The following is a 16,015-nucleotide window of genomic DNA, read 5'->3' on the forward strand; positions in this document are numbered from 1 at the left end:
GAATGCTGCTTGACGCTGTATGTTTTCAAACTAAAGAGATTGCTTCCAGACACTTGGAGGGTGCAGAATGCAGTATAAATGTAGAAGGAAATGAGAGTTTGAGAAACTGCAATAAGCAGTACTGTGTGATCAGATCAGTCCTCGCCTCTAAGCATGCTGATTTCATATCTCTTATGCATCGTATATCTTCTCCCATGCAGTTTTCTGCGATGTCCTTTGCTTTTCTGCCCAACGTCTGAAGTAAAACCCTTTTCTGGCAAGATCTTCTTCATGCATATCTATATCATCTCTATTATCTTGCAGGATCCCCCCGCCCCCATAAACACACACACTCTGCCAATACCATAGAATACTTGCTTCCAGTCCAAAATTTACTTTGGGACAAGTCTTCTAGTTGCATCTGGGCCCCATCACCCACAAGCACTTATTTTTCATAAGAACGGAAGGCTCTCAGTTGCCATTATTCTTAAAGACTCCACTTTTACTGTAGAAACCCCAGGCGAAATGTACTTCTGACCTCCTGGGTGGAAAAGAGAAACAGGAAGCATGTATCTGAGTATAAAGTTAGGGATCAGTTCAAAGGTGAAAAGCATCAGTGTCAGTTACTGAAATTATACTGATGTTTCTTGGCAACAGTGCTTGTCTTGCCACTGAGATATTCTTTACATCAGCCATGGCTTTAGACATCCTCCCTGTTGCCAGGCACATAATAGAAACACTCTGTAACGGCACACCATTTGCTTAAAAAGAGATAATTTGTTTGGTGGTTTTTAGACAAATGAAAACAATGGAGTGGAAGCAACTGAAAGATTAAGTTCGTTTGTGGGTTCATATATTTCAATGGCCATGTTCAGAAGACACCTTAAGCCATGGCTTTAACCATGGTAAATAAGGCTCTTCTGAACACAGCCAATAAAGCTCCTGCTACTTGACACTGATAAGCTTGGAACTGAGCTGAGAAGCACTTTACCTATTGTGGACACCACTCATTTGCACCTGTGCCACACTACCAAGTTTTTATAAGCTGCTTTATTAATATTATTACTGTTGAAGGGCTTTGCCTTAATGGAAGAACTCCCAGATTCTAACCATCCATCTTTGGTTAAAGGAACTTGAGCATCCAGGTTGCAAAAGACCTTTGGCTGAGACCATGACTATCAGGCACTCCTTATAATAATGGGCCTCCTGTCCCGATCCTATGCAGAAGTGCAATGATGTCACAACAGTAATAGTGGTGCTAGGGAGTATCCCGTGTTTGGCACTTGGGGCCAAGTCTATTTTGCTAGTTTGCCTGTCAGCTATAATCATGATGCATTTCTGCTACAGACAAGATGCTTAGAATTGTTGCACCAGTGCAGACGGTGCTCAAGATAACGTAAATGCTGTTGAAGATGTATTGATGTTGTTGCTCCAGTTAATACTTGCTGAAGGACCTCTTGCTCAGAAGAAATATGCTATTCATTGTAAATGAAAACTTCCCTGACCCTCGGGCCTTACTGTAAAACTGGATTGTTTTCCATTAAAGCAGTTATTTTTAATGGTACTGAGAGCAAGTTATTTATTAATCTCAATGAGAGCATATTCTGGCTGTGTTGCTAATTGGCTTCTGACCTCAATAGTGCCCTGAAAATGGAGATCTTAGGGAGGTTTTTTTGCTTTTCAAAGGGTGACAGCGCTCACGTAACAGTGTTTTTTAGATAAGTACTGGCTAAACGTATTGCTTTTATGCTTCAGTAAAACAGAGGTAAAGAGACTATCCTGTGACCTTGTAAAAGCCCAGTCTCCTGAAGTTGGAAGTGAACAAAGGCCTGACTTCCACTGTAAAGCATGATCATCCACGCACCGGCTCCCCTCCTTCCCCTCAACTACATAGCGCACTCACAGCCCTAGGTGTGTTATAAGCACAGACGGGTGTACTGCAGAAGGATCCCTCAACAGCAAATCGTACATACCCTATACCAGGAGTGTTGAACCAAATCCGGCCGGAGATCCCAGTCCAGCCCTTCAGGGTTCACCAGATGGCCTTTCCCTGGCTCCACCCCCTTTCCCCTGATCATTGCCGGCTTTTCATGGGCTTCTCCCATTCTGAAAGTTTGAAATGCCTCTTCTGAGCCCAGTAAGAGCTTTATTTCTAAAATATATTATTTTTGTTATTTTGTCCCTAACCCATCACTGGAATGATCACTGAGAGCTTCTCCGAAATTTAATTTGGTCCTCCAGCTGAAGGTGGCTGAACAGCCCTTCACTGTACCATCAGACTGAACACTGCCTAAGAAGAGTGGGGGTGGAACTGAATGAATTTATTGCTAAAAGCGATAGGCCCTCACAATTCAGGATACCTGAGAGAGCGCCTTCTCCCTTACCAACCTGCCTGGTCACTGAGGTCATCCGAGGGCCTGCTCCTGGTGGTTCCACCATCCTCCGATTGGAATCCACCAGGGGAAGAGCCTTCAGCGTGGTGGCGCCCCTCCTGTGGAATTCCCTGCCTCTGGAGGTCAGACAGGCTCCAACCTTGTACTCCTTTCGGCGCCTCCTGAAAACGGCTTTATTCCAAGAAGCCTTTCTTTAACATGCAGCCTTGGATTTCTGTTTTTGCTTCTTTTTAAATTTTATTTTAACTGTTTTATTCTGTTTTTATTTTCATTTTACCTTGTACACCGCTCTGAAATTTTTCAATGGGGAGTGGTATATAAATATTATAAATAAATAAATAAATTTGACGTAATAAAAACAGTAAAAAGATAAGCTAAAATAAATAAGTTAAATAGGCTAAAAATGGATAATATAAAGTAAAGTTAAAATAATGAACACAATTGGAATATAAAGATAAAAATCACATTAACATACATTAAGAACTTGTGAGTGGGAACTGGATCAGTACATATACCAGAAAATCTCCAGCTCTCATTATGAAACTTGTTGGGAGTCTTGGTGCTTAGCTCTCAACTTACTTGCAGCTAAGGCGAATTTTGCAACCAGATCAGTAATAAAAACATTATTGCCAGCCAGCAATATACATAAAAACGATTCAGCAAGTCAGCAAACATTTTTTTTTAAAAAAAAATGTAAAATGCCTGGGCAAGCATCTAGCTTGACCCTTTTTACCCACCCTGTGTATCAACGTAAAGGAATTATAATGCTTTTTATGTTTGCTTTCTTTCCTGCAGATATAAGTTTACCAAAATCAGCAACAATATGCTACACTGCTGCCCTTCTCAAAGCCAGAGCTGTCTCTGACAAGTAAGTGCAGAAGAACCTTTGCCCACTCTGGAAACGAGGCTAACTTTTAAGATTTTTCATAGCTGCAGGACTATTCACCCTGGTGGGAAAACGCTTGCGTTGCCATAAATCTGCAATATATTTCTGTCCGTTTGATTTTACGTAATGGAGAGCAATTGTAAATGGTGTGGATAATAATGACATTGCATCCTGGCTCCATGGTGTCAGTGGGGAAACAGCGGGGAGGTGGTGCTCTGTTAGCCGCCTTCCTATTGTGCACCCCAAAGTGAAAATATGATGAATGTAATTCTGGCATGTTATCCTTCCCAGCAGAATGATAATTTTGTGTGTGCCATGCGGTGGTGGCGGTGGGGAATTGTTATGTATTGAGGCAGGGAGACCAAGCATTTGCTGTTTAAGAGTTCTTGGCAGGCGAGTGGTGCATTCATGATTCGCTCCGTCTGTAAAACACAACGGTTTGCTTAGGTGCAGCTCTTTGTCGGAGTTAATGAGAGAAGCAAGGATTCAGCGGTTTGTGGGAATGCCTGGCACCTTACAGGAGGATGAGCTCCTATGAGCCAGGTTCTGCTCAGAGGTGGACGTGCACAAATCCCGAGCAGAAGGAGTCACATCATCCACAGGCTACCTGGGTTCAGAGAGCATCCCAAAGAGGGGGGGAAGCAGCGCGGGAAAGCCTGCTTTCCTTCCTGCTTTTTGCAAAGAGTTTGCTATAATAGTGTATGTGCACTTCAAGACCTGAGTAATTTTTTTCCTTTCATTCTTTTTTGTCCTGTAGATCGCCAGTACCAACTGCAACATCTTTCCTCCCTACACAGCGACTCCAGCTTGGGAGGGCAGGCCTAGGTTTGTCACAGCTTTCCCTGTGGTGTCCGCCTGCCAAGTACAGCTATGGAGTTAGCCGTGGGGTGTGAGGTGAGAAAGAGATTGCATGGTCTGGGTATTTCCCCCCCTCTCTCTTCCATTCACTGGGGCAGATGATATTTGCCCACAGTATGGGCACACCACCAGGAATAGGTGCAGGGGGAAGTTAGATCGCCCACTAACGCAGCAAGCTTTCGTCTCAACCTTTCCCAGTGGCAATGGGTTGAGAACTCCACTAAAACCTTCCCAAAATGTAATTTAAAACCGCTCCTGAACAATTACTGGCAGACTTTTTTCTTATTTTTTTTCTCCCTCCCTTGAGAGGTTTTGGTCCTGATCTAAAAACAAAAAACAAGCACCTGGCGCAAATTTAGATTAGCGGAGAGACAGAGAGAAATTTGACTGCTCAAACATTTGCCGTGATTCATTGCAAACGTGCTTTCAACTTCTGCTGGGATTTTTCATCAATAGCCTCTGTGTGATTTGGTTGTTCAGAATTTCCTTTTGCTGTGGAGGTTTTGGAGAGGGAAGGAAACTGGCTCTGGCTGGTTTCACAGGCCCCTGCTACTTAGAATCTTCTTTTGTGTTTCTTTCTCGTTGGTGAAGTTGACCTCCATGCTTCTGTTTTCTTTTGTTCTACGTAGGTTTTCTCCAGAGGCAGCTTCAAGACGAGGGCTGAGTACGGCAGAGATGAATGCAGTAGAAGCTATTCACAGAGCAGTAGAATTTAATCCACATGTGCCAAAAGTGAGTTTGTTATGAATCATCTAGAACTACTTGAAACAAGAACCAGAATGAAATTAAGTTATAGGTGGACAAGTAAGGATTGGGGTGGAATGTAGTGCTAATGTAATGTCATGCAGTGCAATGCGGCTGCTGATTTTACTGCCAATAAGTTGGATTTAGATTTAGTCATACTGAAAGTAGGCCTGTTGAAATATCAGTGGGACTTAAATTAGTCATGACTAGCTTAAGTTCTACTAATTTCAAGGGCTCCACTCTTAAGTATGTCAGAATTTGAGTCCAACCCAGGATGTATAAATTCAGAGTGAAGACTAGATGGGCTATCAGTTGGCCATTACTGATCCAATTTGCATTGTGCTGAAAGCTTCAACTATTGGGCAGTATAGAAATGCAATCAAGCAATCAGAGCATCTGTATTGTATAGAATAAATGTACTAACACGCCAAGATTTATCAGCAAACTTACAGCAAGTGCCACAAAACCAACACATTGTGCCTTCCCTTCTGAAAATAATTTCTCTTCATCTTCTGTCAGGGTTTCTTCTTATTCCTTCTTTTCATTTGGTTTTCATGTTCCCTTGACTTCCTCCCATGTCTCAAATCACCATAAATCCATGACAGGAAGATGTGTTTAGCTTCAGGCTACAATCCTATACACACTTTACTAGGAAGTAAGCCTTACTATATGTAACTGGGGTTACTGCTGACAAAACCTGCGTGGGATTGCACTGACAGTGAGTCTCACAGCTAAATATGCCAACTGCCTTCAAGGGCAAGTCTTGTGTTTGAGATGTGGGCAGTGATAAGACCGTTCTGTGGTATTTTCACTGTGATGCCTGTTTCACACAAGAAAATTACATGTCCATTCTTTGTGTTGGGATGCATGTGCAAATTCGCCTTTCATGTAGAGGTACCTTTCCAAGAATGTCTAGAACTGCCTGATGTGTTGTGCTGTTTGCCTCCAACTTGGCCTTCTGCCCTTGCCCTTCTGCTGCAACAAGTACAGCTGCTGAAGTCTTAAATGACCTCTTCCTAAGCTTCAGGATTTTGCTGTCTCTTCTTTGATCTTGTATAATACCTTTCCAGTGTTCCTTACTCTCGATTTCTGAAGACCTACTTTGAAAGCTTATCTTCTTTTGTCTTAAGCCATTTTCACAAGTGACGGATAAATTTCTTTTAACATTGCCCCCATCATTTAATTTGAATGTAAAACCCCATCTCAACTAGAATGTTGATTTGATTTAAACCCTTCTCTTCCACTTTTCCTCCAACATTAGTAACAGTCAAAATTTCAAACTGAAGGTAATTCTGAGTTTCACAGGTAAACGTATCCTTAGAGTTATGTTCTTGGTACACCCTTCTTTCATGCATCTTTCTTCTTAGGAATCTTAGAACTGGTCGACATGTGCAAATATATCACATGGGACAGCCCTGTCCTTCTTGAACTGTAGCACATTATACTGCCAAAGGGGGATTTGTCAGCCTAGGCACAGAAAACAAGCATGGTGGGGGAAAAGTTATGCTAGACCAGTACACTTTGACATGCTATTTTTCTCTAAACAGAGCTGTTGACAGTGCCAGGGCACTCAAACATGGGAAACCCCCACCCCCACCCCGGTTACAGTCTGAAATGGTTAAGTCTAGGACTATATTCAGGACGATATTTTGAAGAACATTGGTTGAGGGTGGGTGTGCGCACATACGCGTGTGCATGTGTAGAACTATAGCAATGTGATCTACATAGGCCTTTGACATGCATAGCTAATAGAGAAGTCCATTTTAATTGTTTTAACAGACACTCAGAGGGTAGAACCCATGAGCCAGCCAGAGATATAAGTGCTCCTGGAGAGTAGATCCATGTGGTCTGATGTAAGGATGAAGAGGGGAGGGGGGCAATCCTCCTCTGTAGTAGCACTGCTGGCACAAAGAGCTTTTACTTCTGAACATGACATTTGACCCATCATGTCTGTTAATGTATGGCCTTCAGTGTACTTATAAGATAAATCAATTATTTCAGTGCCTGCTGCGTTTCTTCTCATTTTAGGTAGCTGCTTTTCCACTCCACCATTTGGAGGTACTCCTGTAATGAAAAAGTGTAGTCAAAATGCAGCTTAATCACTTTCTTACCCTCTTCTCATACTCCATTTTTATCCCAGGAAACAACACTATTCCTGTCCCCACCCTAACAGGCTTTTCTTTTTTGTGTGTGAATGGTATTTAATCAAGATTTTAAGAAATGACTTTTGCATTTGCATTTGATGCTTCTTCACTGGAGCCTCCTTCACTCTTTTGGAGGAATATTACCTTTTGTATTGCCATAGCATTCACATTCTTGTGAATACTCTTTTTTCCCCTGTGACACTGGCGAAATCTATCATATGGCTGAAAGCCTTTAGATTTTCATTAGAGAAATATTCTTTCCATAGATCTTCTCAGTGCATCCATTTCCTGCGGGTTGCTTCACTTGTTATATGAGTTAGTAGGTGCATGATTTTATATCATGCGTTTCCATTGTGTTCCCTATAATGTGTGAAAGTGATATTTTTGTTTGTTTGTGTATACATTCAGCATGTATACTAACAAGAGTGCCCCCAAGCTATTCATAACAGCTTCCCATAGCATGTAAAAAGTGTTCACAATTGGCCTTGAAGACACTTCTTATATGCATTATGTACACACAGTAGAGAGGGAGGAGGAACATGGCTTTCACATATTCTGGAAGGTGCCCCAAGTTTATTAAATCTCCCTGGAAAGAACAGCCAATGTACATGTGAATTTTAAAGACTATTCTTCTTACAGTAATATAAATGAACAATTCATATAATCTGTAGGGTTGGATCTAGTCACGCTTAGAATAGATCAGTTGAAATCATTGATACTCAGAATATTTTGTTTCTGAAAAAGCAACTTCATATAAACTCACGTGCATTAGATGTATTAGTTGAATACAGTTGAATCCTGTACATGTCTATGAAGTAAGTCTTACTGAGTTCAGTGGAGCTTACAGTTAGGTGAGTGTATATAGGATTGCACCATATTTTGCAGTAAGACTTCAAGGCCAAAGTACTTTTTCATGTATAATGCAATGATTGATCTTAAAAGTTATTATTTCTTTTGTTTTCATTATTGTCTTATGTATTTCCTTTTTAAGAGCAATATCTTACTTTATAGCAGGGGTTGGGGAACATGTGACCTCCAGCAGTCGTTGAATTGCAACTCCCATTAGCTCTTGCCAGCATAGCCAATAGTGAGGGAGGATGACATCTGGAGGACTACACATTCCCCATCCCTGTTTTATAGTTTTCTCTCCAAAAGAGCTGTTGGGGGGCAGCTCTTGCCATCGGCTGGCATATTTTAGTATATAGGAGTCTTCACTGTTTTATCAGCCAGTGCAGTTGGTGATGTCACAGGCTTGGTGAAATACTTGAAATTGAATACTGCCAGTGAACCAAGTGTGTCTGGGTCCACTGCAAAATTTCAGGTGGGGATTTTGTTCCTTCATGCTCCTGAAATGACCTGTGTTGTCCTTTTCATTACAGTATCTCCTAGAAATGAAAAGCTTAATATTGCCCCCTGAGCATATTTTGAAGAGAGGCGACAGCGAAGCAATAGCTTACGCTTTCTTTCACCTTCAGCACTGGAAAAGGGTCGAGGGGGCACTGAATCTCTTACATTGTACGTGGGAAGGCAGTAAGTAATTCACTTCCTAAGGAGCAAATGGCAGGAGGTGAATGCCAAATGTTGCGATAGCTCATTTTCTTTTTATATGTGCAACACCTTGGGATGAAAAGCCCCTGCACATTTCAAAATATTGATTCAGTCACACCACACCTGATTTAACAGTCTCTTCTTATGGAAATAGGGGCTCCAATGCACACAGTGTCTTGTTTGTTGAAATGCATGGGGAGGCTTGTGCCTAGAAAGACAACATATGCACATTTAGTATACGTTTATTACTAGTGCACAAGTATCAGTGTTTGTGCAAGGGAAGAATAATCACAGAGAAGTCAAAGAGACATTTCTTAAGCTTATCCAGCCAGGTATGGCCAAATCTGAAAATCTAAATTGCCAGCTCAGCCAAACGAGCTACTGGAAGGAGAAAACAGATGCAGCCGTTCCAAGCAAAGTGCAGGCGCTACTAAGCAACTGCTCCTCACCGTACATCTGTCGAACGCCAGGGCATAACTTCAGTGGTAGGAATCAAACCTCTCCTGGAGAATGAGTACACGGATTCAGACAACTAGATTCCTACTTAAGCCAGTAGGCAGCTGTCTTCTGTGGGAAAATACATTTTGCAATTACCTAGCAATGGTGTATAGACTTTGTAGGACACCCATTAATGAACAGTGGAATCCTATACTTATCTGCTCAGTTGTATTCTATAAATTGCAGCCTTTGAATACTTATACCAACAAAATATCCCACAGTTAACACAGTGAACCAGGGCAACAATTAAAACATGCAGAAACTTCTTAATTATAAAGTTTCCACTACAGTTTTACCAACACTCTTCCTTCAGTCTTGAGGCAAATGGGATCAGCAGCTCCTGGCTTTCAAAACTTTCAGCAGAGGAAACTGGAAAAAGTCCCCTCCCAAATCCTCCAGTTTGTTTTTATCCCATCCTTTCTCCAAATTTCTCAAGGCAGCTTACATAATTTGTGCCCTCTGCCATTTCCCCCTCCCTACAAGACTATTTGAACCCAGGTTTCCCTGATCCTACAGTATATTGAGTAGGCCCACAGTGGCCAGCATGGAATAACCCTCCTTGCCTGAAATGTTTATGTCCACACTCTCCACACTTGGGCTGATGGTATCTATGCTTCCGGGTCTCAGAACTCTTCAGTGAAGGAAGCTGTTAAAAGACGCTGGGCAAACATTGCCCCCACCTTCTCGTTGCTATTGTTGCCATCCTGGGCCGGCAGTGGCCACAGTGAAGAGCCACCCCACCCTTGCAGTAGCAAGCTGTTAGTGACCAAGTAGGTGAGGGATTTCACCTCACCTGGGCAGTGTTACTGATTTTTTTAATCTTTTTTTTAGAAGGGCTAAGGTCTTTATGAGTGGGGAGAGAGTTGGGGAAGGCAATAGAAGGGACGATTGAGAATAGAAAGAGACTAATAGAATGAATAATGAATAAAGTATGGATTGCAATTTACACAGGGATACTTGACTAATTTAACACAAGTGGTCTGTGAGAACCATGTTCTTTCTGAATAGCAAGTCCCTGCTTTTTCTTAGCAGGGTTAGATGTGAACACGATGGGTTGAATCCAATATTAGTCCTACTTAGAGTAGACTCATTGAAATAAATGGGACTTAAGTTAGACTAACATTGGATGGAACACTCTGGGGGCTGGAGCCAGGATCTGCCTTTTGTGGACGGAAGGCTTCTTTCTGTTCATGGAAGGTGCCTCCACTTAATTTTCAGGGATTCTCCCCTTACTTCTCTCCTCTTTGCAGCCTACTCCATTTAGTAGGGTTACCAGACTTCTGTTTTAGGGGGTTGGTGGAAGGCCTCCCATGGAGAGAAGGGTAATCTGCTTCAACCAGCTAGTTGCACACAGCTAAATCTGGATCCAGTCCATTTCATTTAAAAAATTGATGAGTTTTTCAATCAATTCTTAATAGTCAATTGCCTGACTGCATCAGTATTGATTTTGACAATACTACCACTCTCTGTTCCCCTGAAAAGCAATGCAAAGGCTTCTTTCATTTAAATCTCAGTTCCTTCTAAAGTCATGATAATATTGAGGTTCTCAAATATACATACCAACTTTCTCTTGTATTTCTTCGGATGGGGACATGATACCTGACAAATGGGGAATAAACATTGTGGGTAAGTGGGTGGAAACTATTTACATTGGGAATCAGTCATAAAAGAGACTATGTGAGTAGTAAATTTGAAGTTTACATAATGGTTTTACTGTATTGGGCCCTACATGACTATCCTAGCAACTGCAAGCATTTTATGCAATGTTTGTGCTATTTCTTTTTTTATTTCCTCAATGTCTTGAAAGCCTTGTCAATTCTAGAAACTGCAGTAGTTAATCTGAAACAGCATAAAATATTAAATCACATTTTCTTATCTAGCTGTAGTAGCTTTTGATGATGTATCTAAATTGCTTTATAGTATCAGACTCTTAAAAACTTTCTCCCTGCCCTTTTTAGCTTTCAGAATGATCCCTTATCCATTGGAAAAAGGGCATCTTTTCTACCCTTACCCCATCTGTACAGAAACAGCAGACAGAGAACTTCTTCCATGTAAGTAAGAGAATTTTCTCTTATTTAAACTTTAAGGAAGTAAAAGTAAACCTTTTATCCTTGACTGATCTTTACAGAAAAATGCTGACTTTTACAGACAAAAAGTATTCCTGCTGTGAAAATCTTCCCCAATTACGTCAGAATGGAGGCAGTATGGTCTGTCCATCCTCAGCTCTGCCACAGATCTTGGTCATTGGCCAGGACACAGCAGTGAACTGAGTTTGACCATGAAAAATTGAGGTCTTGAGCTTAGTTAGGTAATGAGGATGCTGTTGCACAGCCATCAGTACACACAGTGAAAGTAGGGCAGGCAGAAACTCAGGGCTTGACCCAGGCAAAGACCATCTTTTTCTAACCTGGCCTAGACCTAAGTGGTGTTTTCTTTGGGGGTGTTTCAGCCTTTGGGTGGATGAGGGAAGGCGTTTCCTTCGCCTGCCTGATCCTATTGTCCCAGAAGCTGGAAATAACTGAAGCTGGTGCTACATATACAACTTCGGGAATGGCCAGTTCCTTGTATGTATAAAAGGCTTTCTAATGAAGGAACTGTGCACATTACTCAATTGCTCTGAGGAACATTCTGCAGGGAAATCACTTTTTCCCCAGCACTTGAATGAAAATAAATTTATTACTGTGCAGTAAAATGTGAATGCATCCACTACAGTGTATTTGTACAAGTGTCATAGTTACATATTAGACGGTCCCTGGGAAAGCGAGTTACATTCCTCTCCCATTCCTAAACCATTTTGAGAACTAGGTAGATATAAATACTTTTAGAAGAAAGTCCATTTCCTTGTTTCTTCCTCTTCCCATCATGCCACCATATCATCACAGTGGGGAGTGTTCATGTAGAACAGAATTGTATAACATGAGCAGCAGCCCCAAGTCATGGAAGAAAATCCAAAATGTATCAAGAAACTCTCTACATGTGGACTTGGTATCTGACACATATATAGAACTAAATGGAATGAAACTGTGTTCATTGGACATGTGAAGCATATTTCAGAACGTTAACATAGTTTCCGAACTATGCCTCATAGGTTTCTCCTACTTCACAGCAACCTTAGCAAAGGGTTCTTTGCTACACTGTTATGCTCAACCTAATTATAACCCCACCTCTTGGGCAAAGAGCTTAAGGATCTATATTACATGGAGGCAGGAGGAGGTGGGAATAAGCAGGTCAGAGTAATGTAATAGCTTGTTCCCTGCCAAATGGCAAAGCCAAAGGAAATGGCATCTTTCACACTTCGTAATTGTTGCTGAACGCTGGATACCTCTTTAATCAGTACTCCTCTCTTGGAATACTGTTAGAGGGAATATACATGGAAGTGAAAGCAACTTCTTAGATGTATTGTTTAATTACGTCATTTTTATAATTCTATAATTTCTGACTGCTGTTTCATTTACGGGTGTTATGTATTTTATTAATTGACTTGGTCTGGTTTTTATTTTATTTTATTGACTGTGTGCTGCTTTGATGGCCATAAATGCAATAACATCAATAATAAATTTCCCATTACTGTCAAAGGAGATACATCTAACAAGAACTTTTTTTAAAAAAAGTTTAAATGAAAAAAATCAATTAGAGCACAGTTGAAAGTATTTTAAATATGTTGAATGTCTTGTTTATAGTCATGATTTAGCAACACTTGTGGACGTTGTAACATTATATAACATTAAACAGAGTTATGTGGATGACAGAGATTTGGGTATCTGGGAAAGAAAACGATAAACTAGAGGGGTTCTCTTTGAGAAAGGCTGAGGGCCTCATCCAGTGCATGATTAGATAGAAAAATGGCCTAAAGTTTTCAATATTCCCCAGCCGGCCACGCTAGGAGTTATAGGACCCTTTTCCTGTCTGAACATGTATAGGATTGTGCCTTTAGACAACACATTTTTTTAAAAGGGACTTTCACCTAAGAATGGCAATAACAAAAACACCATTGCTTGAAGCTTTATATGATGTTTTTTGTTTACCCTCTTTTTTTCCTTTACATTTTCCTTCCAGCATTTCATGAAGTCTCAGTTTACCCCAAGAAAGAGCTTCCTTTCTTTATTCTCTTCACTGCCGGATTATGTTCCTTCACAGCTATGCTGGCCCTTCTGACACATCAGTTCCCAGAGCTAATGGGAGTCTTTGCAAAAGCAGTGAGTAGTATCTCCTCATGCCCCTTACTTTGGGGTAGGGTGTGTAACCAAATAATTAAAATAGGACTGTTCAAAACACTGCATTGAGGATTAAGTGTTTTACTGCTGTATTCTTAGCATGGAGGGCTAGGTCTCTGACAGTGTTTCAACTGTATAATAATATAGTTTAAATCCTATTCAGGAAAGTATTTTGTAATATAGGCATTATGCAATTTGACTCCATGAAGTAGGTAAGCTGGGAAAACTTCGGAACGAATTTCCAGCCATGAATTCACCTAGGTAGTCTTAAGCTGCTGTTCTCAATTTCACCTATTTATCTGTAATATGGGCATAATGGAGTACTGGCCTATGTTATGTTTTTGCTGTACATGAAGTGCTTTGAAGTATTATTAAAATATATAGATTAATTTTTCCGAAAATAAACTCAAACCCCCTTCGAAATGGTTTTTTAATGGATGAGTTTGCACAATCATGTTTTCTCCTGCAGGAGAACTGTTGTCACGTGGCAATTATTCCCTATCATTTTCTTCTAGTAAAATGGACTTATGAAGCAATTCCCATGTGGTTTTGTTTTAGATTTTGCTAAATTGCTTCCAGTATTTCTTCAATGGGATGAGACACCATTGCCAAAAAAGAAAAAGGGGAAAAAAAGGATGTTTCAGGCAAGCACTTAAGTGTGCTACAGGAAATGAGCACTTTGAAGTGTATTTGTATGAATGGTGTACAATACTTTAGTTCACTCAGTACAAGGAATGGTAACCTCCAGCCTGCAGGGCAAATGTGTCCCTCAGAGGCTTCCCATCCAGCCTCCCCACCCCCGGGACTTTCCTCCACAGCCCTGCTATTACAAGATGTATCTTCTTCTCTTAGTTGATATTATGGTTCAATTTGTCTTCTCAGACATACAATTCACTCACAAAGGCTGATGTGCCATTTTTGCAGCCTTTCTGGTATCTTAAAAAAAATGTGCTTCTGCTCAGAAACTGTTACTGTAGCGCAGAGGTATTGAACATCTTTCAACACAATGGCCAAATTCAATGTCAGAGAAACGTCCTCATTCCAGGAAGCCAAAAGTAAAAGGGATGGTGCCAAAATACCAGTATATTTTAGCTTAAAGCTCTTGCTGCCAGTAGTTGAAGATATTTCAACCTTTTTGAATGGGGGGAAAGGATGTAAAAAGCCGGGAAACCACCAAACACTCAGCAGTCAGGGGAAAAGTAGCGGGGTCAGGGCTAACCTGGGGATCCATAGAGAGCCATACTGGAACTCCAGTTGGGGTAGATTTGGCCCACGGACCGGAAGCTCAACCTCCCTGATGTAAGACAAGAAAGGGATTATACAGCTCTACTGATGTTTGTGTAGATGAATTCTAAAAGACAAATTCTGGAAAATGCCATAATTTCATTGGTTCAGATATTAGTTGCTGTAACTTCTCCCGCATTTTGTGTTGATTAGTACGAGGCAATAATGACTGAAATGTGCTACTCAAGAAATGTGATTTTGCCAAGTTTAAGACAAGGAATAAGGTAGGAGAGAAAAGTGAATGAAACTTAGAACAAAGAGAAAACTAAAAGTGAAACCAAGGAAGAGCCAAATAATGAAAATCCAAGACAAAAAAGAGGAGACTGATAGTCAGTATAAAAGTCAGCAGGCCGGTGAAGTATAGAAAAGAGACACAAGGGTCCTTAGGAAGTTTAATAAGAACCATTTTAAGTGGAATATTTCATTACACTTCCTAATAGATGTGTAGAACTTAGACACTTTCCTTTAGTGAGTATTACCTGTAGGAAAGTAGGATATCATTATCAATGTATACTAGTTGGCAATTTATGCTGTCTACAAATTAGATTTTTAAAAAATCTTTTAAAAATTAAATACACCAATATGTAGGTCATGCAATGTGCATGATCTGTCACTCCAAACCATAATAAACAGCTTTTAAAATATATTTATGTTATGGCCAATAAATTAAAAAAGTGATTGTTTTACATGCATCACCTTCATGGATCCACTTGTCTATCTGTTTGCTTTGCAGTTTCTTAGTACTCTCTTTGCCCCCTTGAACTTCGTGATGGAGAAAGTGGAAAGCATCCTGCCCTCCAGTCTCTGGCATCAGCTAACAAGGATCTGAAGAGAAATAGTCCTGAATGACTGCCATGACATTTTCGGTGCCAACTTACCGTTGACTACCAGAAAGCATGATTTTTTTAAAAAAGGGAAGCCGTTCTAAGCTCTTCATGGATTGTCTGTTATCACATAATTTTTTGTTGTACAAAAAACATTGATGTTTGGTTCTATTCTATTTTGCTTTCAAAAAAACAAAACAAAACTTCAAAAAAATAAACTTTTTGTGTATTGCAGCAATTCAGTCTTGTACTCTTTTGTTTATATTTCCTGCATTAAACTTTGACCAATCTGCTTCTATTATGCGGGGCGGGGCGGGGAAGTGCTACCGGCTACTGATTGAATTAACAAATATAGCACAGGAAGGAAAAAGCACATTTTAATCATCTGTGCAGGCCCTGCATTTATGCTTTAAAGCACTATTAGACTCAAAGTCGATGAGGAAGTGCTAATTAACCATATTGATTCTATGTAATAGACCCTGTGCTGCTAGTAATGAGGGGCATTTGGACTTAGGGCAGTAGATCAATATTTCTACACTTGCATTAGCTAATAGCATTGTTGCCATATTCTATTGTAATGCCCAGAATATATTAATAACAGACACACTGTGCCCTTAAAGCAGTTGAACTGGAAAAGGTCTAA

At 40.5% G+C, this 16,015-nt stretch overlaps 1 protein-coding gene across 5 annotated transcripts in view; it reads left to right on the forward strand.

Annotated features, from left to right (window-relative positions):
• The window catches only part of ST7 (suppression of tumorigenicity 7), a 122,833-nt gene extending 107,223 nt beyond the window's left edge, over nucleotides 1–15,610 (forward strand). For 4 of the 5 annotated variants that reach the window (XM_063134050.1, XM_063134046.1, XM_063134049.1 and 1 more), the window contains exons 10-15: nucleotides 3,168–3,240; nucleotides 4,746–4,848; nucleotides 8,384–8,534; nucleotides 11,009–11,101; nucleotides 13,107–13,246; nucleotides 15,282–15,610. In XM_063134050.1, coding sequence (XP_062990120.1) covers nucleotides 3,168–3,240; nucleotides 4,746–4,848; nucleotides 8,384–8,534; nucleotides 11,009–11,101; nucleotides 13,107–13,246; nucleotides 15,282–15,377 — 656 coding nt within the window. In that variant the 3' untranslated portion in view covers nucleotides 15,378–15,610. The remainder of the gene's footprint in view (nucleotides 1–3,167; nucleotides 3,241–4,745; nucleotides 4,849–8,383; nucleotides 8,535–11,008; nucleotides 11,102–13,106; nucleotides 13,247–15,281) is intronic. The other variant, XM_063134047.1, reaches the window with a different exon arrangement.
• The last annotated feature ends 405 nt before the right edge of the window (nucleotides 15,611–16,015 follow it).

Source organism: Elgaria multicarinata, chromosome 9 (genome assembly GCF_023053635.1).
Source record: "Elgaria multicarinata webbii isolate HBS135686 ecotype San Diego chromosome 9, rElgMul1.1.pri, whole genome shotgun sequence".
Taxonomy (NCBI): Eukaryota; Metazoa; Chordata; class Lepidosauria; order Squamata; family Anguidae; genus Elgaria; species Elgaria multicarinata.